The sequence below is a fragment of the Xenopus tropicalis genome, chromosome 9 (assembly GCF_000004195.4).
Source record: "Xenopus tropicalis strain Nigerian chromosome 9, UCB_Xtro_10.0, whole genome shotgun sequence".
Classification (NCBI taxonomy): domain Eukaryota; kingdom Metazoa; phylum Chordata; class Amphibia; order Anura; family Pipidae; genus Xenopus; species Xenopus tropicalis.
The window spans coordinates 90,450,978-90,459,477 of NC_030685.2; the positions used below are offsets into that span (position 1 = coordinate 90,450,978).

General features: G+C 58.1%; 1 protein-coding gene across 1 annotated transcript in view; it reads left to right on the forward strand.

Annotated features, from left to right (window-relative positions):
- Positions 1 to 5,562, forward strand: part of LOC116407839 (collagen alpha-1(XIII) chain-like) — a 22,823-nt gene extending 17,261 nt beyond the window's left edge. Inside the window, exons 5-9 of the mRNA XM_031893893.1 lie at positions 2,225 to 2,269; positions 3,714 to 3,813; positions 4,921 to 4,973; positions 5,211 to 5,255; positions 5,528 to 5,562. Of these exons, the coding sequence (XP_031749753.1) occupies positions 2,225 to 2,269; positions 3,714 to 3,813; positions 4,921 to 4,973; positions 5,211 to 5,255; positions 5,528 to 5,562 (278 nt within the window). The remainder of the gene's footprint in view (positions 1 to 2,224; positions 2,270 to 3,713; positions 3,814 to 4,920; positions 4,974 to 5,210; positions 5,256 to 5,527) is intronic.
- Positions 5,563 to 8,500: the final 2,938 nt, after the last annotated feature.

The window sequence follows — 8,500 nt, forward strand, 5'->3', positions numbered from 1 at the left end:
CCCATACCAGCATCCCACCCCATATACCAGTATCCCACCCCCCCATACCAGTTTCCCACCCCCCCATACCAGCATCCCACCCCCCCATACCAGCATCCCACCCCCCCCCATACCAGTATCCCACACCCCCATACCAGCATCCCACCCCCCCATACCAGCATCCCACCCCCATATACCAGTATCCCACCCCCCATACCAGTTCCCACCCCCCCATACCAGCATCCCACCCCCCCATACCAGCATCCCACCCCCCCATACCAGTATCCCACCCCCCCATACCAGTATCCCACCCCCCATACCAGTTTCCCACCCCCCCATACCAGTATCCCACCCCCCCATACCAGCATCCCACCCCCCCCATACCAGTATCCCACACCCCATACCAGCATCCCACCCCCCCATACCAGCATCCCACCCCCATATACCAGTATCCCACCCCCCCATACCAGTTTCCCACCCCCCATACCAGCATCCCACCCCCCCATACCAGCATCCCACCCCCCATACCAGTTTCCCACCCCCCCATACCAGCATCCCACCCCCCCCATACCAGTATCCCACCCCCCATACCAGCATCCCACCCCCCCATACCAGCATCCCACCCCCATATACCAGTATCCCACCCCCATACCAGTTTCCCACCCACCCCTATCAGCTACCCACCCCCCCATACCAGCATCCCACCCCCATATACCAACATCCCACCCCCCCATACCAGCATCCCACCCCCATATACCAACATCCCACCCCCCCATACCAACATCCCACCCCCCCATACCAGCATCCCACCCCCCCATACCAACATCCCACCCCCCATACCAACATCCCACCCCCCCATACCAGCATCCCACCCCCCCATACCAGCATCCCACCCCCCCATACCAACATCCACCCCCCATACCAGCATCCCACCCCCCATACCAGCATCCCACCCCCATATACCAGTATCCCACCCCCCCATACCAGCATCCCACCCCCCCATACCAGCATCCCACCCCCCCATACCAGCATCCCACCCCCATATACCAGTATCCCACCCCCCCATACCAGCATCCCACCCCCCATACCAGCATCCCACCCCCATATACCAGTATCCCACCCCCCCATACCAGCATCCCACCCCCATATACCACACATCCCACCCCCCCATACCAGCATCCCACCCCCCATACCAGCATCCCACCCCATATACCAGTATCCCACCCCCCCATACCAGTTTCCCACCCCCCCATACCAGCATCCCACCCCCCCATACCAGCATCCCCACCCCCCCATACCAGCATCCCACCCCCATATACCAGCATCCCACCCCCCCATACCAGCATCCCACCCCCCATACCAGCATCCCACCCCCCCATACCAGCATCCCACCCCCATATACCAGTATCCCACCCCCATACCAGTTTCCCACCCACCCCTATCAGCTACCCATCCCCCCATACCAGTATCCCACCCCCATATACCAGTATCCCACCCCATACCAGTTTCCCACCCACCCCTATCAGCTACCCACCCCCCATACCAGTTTCCCACCCCCCCATATCAGCTACCCACCCCCCCATACCAGTTTCCCACCCCCCATATCAGCTACCCACCCCCCATACCAGTTTCCCACCCCCCCATATCAGCTACCCACCCCCCCATACCAGTATCCCACACCCCCATATCAGCTACCCACCCCCCCATACCAGTTTCCCACCCCCCCATATCAGCTACCCACCCCCCCATACCAGTTTCCCACCCCCATATCAGCTACCCACCCCCCATACCTACATCCCACCCCCCCATACCTACATCCCACCCCCCCCATACCAGCATCCCACCCCCCCATACCAGTATCCCACCCCCCCATATCAGCATCCCACCCCCCATACCTACATCCCACCCCCCCCATACCAGCATCCAACCCCCCCATACCAGTATCCACCCCCCATCTACTCCTTGGGTTGCAAACAAGATATTGGGGGGCCCCTATAGTGTTCATGAATGTAACACTGAGGTGGGATCCGGCACTTTCCCTATTTATATGGGAGTTTGGGGGGTTCCAAGGAACAAACCAGTGGGGGGTCCTGACCCCAATATCACTATATATTGTTGTGCTGTAGGGCCCCGGGGCCCAGAGAGCGCAGTGAGTATAGGGTCCCTATAGACTGTGCTGATATTTCGGCTTGGGGCCCCCCAGTCATTTCCGCTAATTCTACCCAAGCTGCTCTCTGTCTCACAGGGGCCCAAGGTGAGCCTGGAGCGGCCGGACCCCCCGGAGCAAAAGGTACAATCATCCTAAGGGGGATTTGTTACTTGGGCCGAACCAGCACTGGGTAAAGATGAATGTGCCCCCCAGTGGCCGGGGCAAAAGGGCCTGTACCGTTTCATTCTGCCAGCACATACCTGGCCTATTGAGTTCAGCAACAGGAGCTTTCCTTTTACAGTGGGGCCACGGGGCAAATACAGAGACTTTCTGGCTGGAAGTCACGGCCAATGGACGCCTGGGCCATATTTATACTGTGCGGGGGCAGATCTGCTGGGGCCACGGGGCTCCCCCTTGGAACTGCAGGTTAAGGCTGGAAAATTTTGCGGTTAAAAGCAGCAGTTCATTTGGGGGAGGCAGTTCATTTGGGGGAGGCAGTTCATTCGGGGCGGCAGTTCATTCGGGGGAGGCAGTTCATTCGGGGGCGGCAGTTCATTCGGGGGAGGCAGTTCATTCGGGGGCGGCAGTTCATTTGGGGGAGGCCGTTCATTTAGGGGAGGCCGTTCATTCGGGGGAGGCAGTTCATTCGGGGGAGGCAGTTCATTAGGGGGAGGCAGTTCATTCGGGGGAGGCAGTTCATTAGGGGGAGGCCGTTCATTTAGGGGAGGCAGTTCATTAGGGGAGGGCAGTTCATTTAGGGGAGGCAGTTCATTCGGGGGAGGCAGTTCATTTAGGGGAGGCAGTTCATTAGGGGGAGGCAGTTCATTCGGGGGAGGCAGTTCATTAGGGGGAGGCAGTTCATTCGGGGAGGCAGTTCATTCGGGGGAGGCAGTTCATTTGGGGGAGGCAGTTCATTTGGGGGAGGCAGTTCATTCGGGGGAGGCAGTTCATTCAGGAGAGGCAGTTCATTCGGGGAGGCAGTTCATTCGGGGGAGGCAGTTCATTTAGGGGAGGCAGTTCATTCGGGGAGGCAGTTCATTTGAGGGAGAGGCAGTTCATTTGGGGAGGCAGTTCATTCGGGGGAGGCAGTTCATTTGAGGGAGGCAGTTCATTTGGGGGAGGCCGTTCATTTAGGGAGGCCGTTCATTCGGGGGAGGCAGTTCATTCGGGGGAGGCAGTTCATTTGAGGGAGGCAGTTCATTTGGGGGAGGCAGTTCATTTGAGGGAGGCAGTTCATTTGGGGGAGGCCGTTCATTTAGGGGAGGCCGTTCATTTAGGGGAGGCCGTTCATTTAGGGGAGGGCAGTTCATTTTCGGGAGAGGCAGTTCATTCGGGAGAGGCAGTTCATTTGGGGGAGGCAGTTCATTTGGGGAGGCAGTTCATTTGGGGGAGGCAGTTCATTTGGGGGAGGCAGTTCATTTAGGGGAGGCCGTTAGGGTCAGGTGACTGATGATGAGACATTACATGCAGTATCACTGACCATTAAATAGATGTAATCTGTGAGCTCTTTGGGCCGCTGCCTGAGGGCCCTACTGTATAAATGAGACAGATGTACAGGCCTATAAAACTGTCTCCTTGGTTACAGGGGATCCTGGTGAGAGAGGAGAAGCGGGTACCCCGGGCACAGCCGGTGGAGCCTGGCACTGCTGGAGAGAAAGGGGAGACTGGGGAAACTGGAAGGGAAGGTAAACTGGTATCTACTAACCAAATGGGCAACAGGGCGAAGGGTGCTCTGTGGGCACAGGCAAAATGGGGTGCTCTGTGGGCACAAGGGGGAATGGGGTGCTCTGTGGGCACAGGGGGAATGGGGTGCTCTGTGGGCACAGGGGAATGGGTGCTCTGTGGGCACAGGGGGAATGGGGTGCTCTGTGGGCACAGGGGGGAATGGGGTGCTCTGTGGGCACAGGGGGAATGAGGGTGCTTCTGTGGGCACAGGGGAATGGGCGGTGCTGTGTGGGCACAGGGAGGAATAGGGGTGCTCTGTGGGCACAGGGGGAATGGGGTGCTCTGTGGGGGCAGGGGGGAATGGGGTGCTGTGTGGGGCACAGGGAGGAATGGGTGCTCTGTGGGCACAGGGGGGAATGGGTGCTCTGTGGGCGCAGGGGGGAATGGGGTGCTCTGTGGGCCACAGGGGAAATGGGTGCTCTGTGGGCACAGGGGGAATGGGGTGCTCTGTGGGCGCAGGGGGGATGGGGTGCTCTGTTGGGCACAAGGGGGAAAGGTGTGGTGGCGATGGGGTGCTTGTGGGCACAGGGGGAATGGGGTGCTCTGTGGCACAGGGGAATGGGGTGTGCTTCTGTGGGCACAGGGGGAATGGGGTGCTCTGTGCGCACAGGGGGAATGGGGTGCTCTTGTGGGCACAAGGGGGAATTGGGGTGCTCTTGGGCACCAGGGGGAATGGGGTGCTCTGTGGGCACAGGGGGGAATGGGTGCTCTGTGGGCACACGGGGGAATGGGTGCTCTGTGGCACAGGGGAATGGGGTTGCTCTGTGGGCACAGGGGGGAATGGCGGTGCTCTGTGGGCACAGGGGGAATGGGGGCTCTGTGGCACAGGGGAATGAGGTGCTCTGTGGGCACAGGGGGAATGGGGTGCTCTGTGGGCACAGGGGGAATTGCGGTGCTCTGTGGGCACAGGCGGGAATGGGGTGCTCTGTGGGCACAGGGGGGAATGGGGTGCTCTGTGGGCACAGGGTGGGAATGGGGTGCTCTGTGGGCACGAAGGAGGGGCACAACTTCTGTGTTAATAAATCACGTCAGCTGGAATTTCATGGTCCTTTTTAATTGCCCCCCAGGACTGCCAGGTGCCCCGGGGAGAATTGGGGACAAAGAGAAAAAGGAAATCAAGGTAAATCCACAGAAATGGGGGGCGGGGGGGGCAGCTCAGTGTCACTAGGGACCCCCCCTCCTTCTCTTCCAGTCTGTCTCTCACTCTGCAGTCTGTCTCCAACTGTCTCCCCTCTATTCTTAGTGCACACTCACAGTCCCCTAGTCTGTCTCTCTCACTCACACTCACACTCAGCTTCCCTTTACCCCCCTGGCTCAGGTGCCCAACCTTTGCCTGACAGTTACCCCTCTTTCCTAGGTTCTATGGGAGATCCGGGGCAGAAAGGAGACACAGGAGAATCAGGTGAGACATCGGATATTTATCTCCGCCCCCTATGATGGGCGGAGCCAACAAAATATCCTCTTGCCCTGCCAGGGGCAGAACATCGCTGCCATGGTGCAATAAGACGTGAATACTCGATCTATGCCCGGCCAATCAACATATCGGTTGGGGAGACCTGTCGGAGGGCCCCATACACGGGCAGATCAGTACCAGATTGGTCTGAGGGACCCGAAACTGCAGTGTAAATCTGCCCCTAATGCCCACCTTAATACCCCTGTCTTTCCTACTGCCAGGGTTACCAGGCTCCTGCATGAACCCGTTCTGCTAAGCCGGAGGGACGGCCCACGAAGGGGGTTCTCTCGGGCCATTGGAGCGACGGACAAAGGAAGCCTGGCCAATGGCTGAGCGGGTGAGAAAGGGAATCCTGGCACAAGGTAGGTGGAAGGGAACCAATTATCTATGTTTTAATAACAACATGGAGCCCCCCCCCCCATGCCAAATGTTAGGGACCCCTGTAAGTAGCAGTTGTGCTGGGTCAGTAGATTCTGATCCAATAGGTGGGTTTGGGGGGCATCACCCCTAGAGTGGTACTATAACTATACCCCCCAATATACACTAACGGGGCCTTCAGGGCTCCTTGTGTCCCAGGCCCCCAGCACCACCCACCCTGGCCAATAGGGGGCGCTATTTGGGGTGCAATATAAATAAATATACCATTGTTGGGCCAGTTGGGGGGGGGGGCCATTTGTGTGTAGTCTCCAACTCTCTCTACAGCCCAGTGTGGCCCCCAGTCACTCTATTGGGGGGCATAGAAGGCATCACTGATTTTCTTCTCTATTCCTTCAGGACAACCAGGGACACAACCAGGTAGGAGACTATCTCTTAGTTCATTCTCTGTAGGGCCCAGAGCCCAGGGTGCCATCCGCTTGTGCCCACTGGTAATGTGGCTGTGAGGGTACAGTTGGTACAGAGCGCCACTCCTAATGCCTGCCCTGCGCCTAACGCCTGCCCCGTGCCTAACGACTCCCCCGCCCCTAATGCCTGCCCTGCGCCTAACGCCTGCCCCGCGCCTAACGCCTGCCCCCGCGCCTAACGCCTGCCCCGCGCCTAACGCTTGCCCCGCGCCTAACGCCGCGCCCCGCCGCGCCTAACGCCTGCCCCGCGCCTAACGCCTGCCCCGTGCCTCATGCCTGCCCCGTGCCTAATGCCTGCCCCGTGCCTAACGCCTGCCCCGCGCCTAACGCCTGCCCCGCCCCTAACGTCTGCCCCGCGCCTAACGCCTGCCCCGCGCCGAATGCCTGCCCCCTGCCTAACGCCTGCCCCGCGCCTAATGCCTGCCCCGTGCCTAACGCCTGCCCCGCGCCTAATGCCTGCCCCCGCCTAACGCCTGCCCCGCACCTAACGCCTGCCCCGTGCAGGTGGAAGATACCAGGCTTAGAAGCATTTGTGGCCACAGTCGCTTTCTATTGGCTCATGTAAGGGGTTTAATAAGTAAATGCCCCCAGGTCTATCTCCCCTTTTTGGTGGGTGCTGTGCCTGGCTGCGCCACATAGTGGTGGTGAGTGCCAAGTGCAACTGGATGGGGGGACAAATATCACCCACATATTTGCACTGTTGATAAATGGGCCCTAATGTGCTTTTGCGCCTGTTTAGCGATTGTGCGGCTTGTGGCGGGACCCATCGGGGCCGAGTGGAAATCTTTCATGGTGGCAACTGGGGTACGATCTGCGACGACAACTGGGATCTGAATGATGGGGCGGTTGTCTGCCGAATGTTGGGGTACTCCCGGGCGGTACAGGCCTTCACTGCCGGAGGAGGTGAGTTTGCACCATGGTGCCCCCAGGGGCCACTATCTGCCCATAAACTGGCATCAGGGTTGGTCAGGGGCCACGATTTCCCGTTATTTACTTACAGGGGATTAAGGGGGAGGTTGGGGCTTTAGCTTCTGTCCTTTGGGTGCAGGAATGGGGGCGGCAGGAATGGGGGTACAGCGACACTTGTTTTGCCCCCCATTAGGCATCCAGTAATCTCAGTGATCCCTTTGCAGGTGCGGGGAAGATCCTATTGGACGATGTTGAACTGCGTCGGGTCGGAGACCAGTATCCTGCAATGTACCAAACCCAACTGGGAGGCGCACAACTGTAACCACAACGAGGATGCTGGGATTGAGTGCGGCTCCTAGGGAACCCCAGAAGTACCCCAGGGGGCAGTACCCCAATGTAATATAAAGAGCCACATCCTAGGTGATATGGCCCCCTCACTGTCCTACACTTCCCATGATGCACCCTTACTCCCAGGGTTACTGTATTATTTCTGCACCTCCCACTCACCGTAGCTGTACAGATGCTTTCTTTTACTAAGGTCAGTTGACCCCCCCGGGCAACCTGAAAGCAGATTCAGGACAAATAGATCGGCAGCAAAATGTCCCCAGATTCATATTAAATGTTGTTTGTTAGGTGAGTTGCCCTTTAATCGGCTGCCAGTGCCCAGAGGGGGCTGGGGGGGCAAGTTTCTATATAATTAAAGATTTGCTACAGAACGTGCCTCTCCGTGTGTCTCGGGCAAAACAAACAGCAGGAATTGATTGTGGGTTTGTACACTGAGCGGCCATTAATCAAACCAATTTCTCTTGCGCTGGAGGAGGGGCTGGAACTGCAGGGACAACCTTTGCCCAATACTAATGGCTGTTCCACTGCAGCTTGTCTGGGGGGGGGGCAAATACTGACAAAGATCCTTTGCAGTCTCTTCTGCCACAAAGTGATCCCTGCGACTGTCTCAATAGGAAATATCACAAACAGGTTAAGCCTCCCCTTTAATCCAGTGTATTGGTTCCATTATCTACAGGGGTCTAATGCCCCAGGGAAGAAACGGCAAAGTACCCCCCGGCCAAATAGGGGCATCCAAGGTGCGGAGGCACTACCCTGAGCTACCAGTAGGAGGCTCCACACAGGAGGCAAAATGGAGCCATTAGCTGTATTACTGTATTCTCTCTAATACACCCCCCCCATGGTTACTATTTATTGGGGCGGCGCAGATTATGTTGGATTCATGATCCTGATGCCCCTGGAGGTAACGAGACAGAGGAAACAAAGAGGAAAGTGAGGAATTGTAGGAAAGAGGAGGAGGACTGGGGCGGGGGTAGTAATGTAGGACAGCCCCCGAGGAGAAGGGATAGAGGGGAGGGCCCGCCCATGCAGAACAGAGAGACCCCGCCCCACAGCTGGGTGCTGCCCCCTACTGCTGAATTTGCATATTTTCATTTGTAC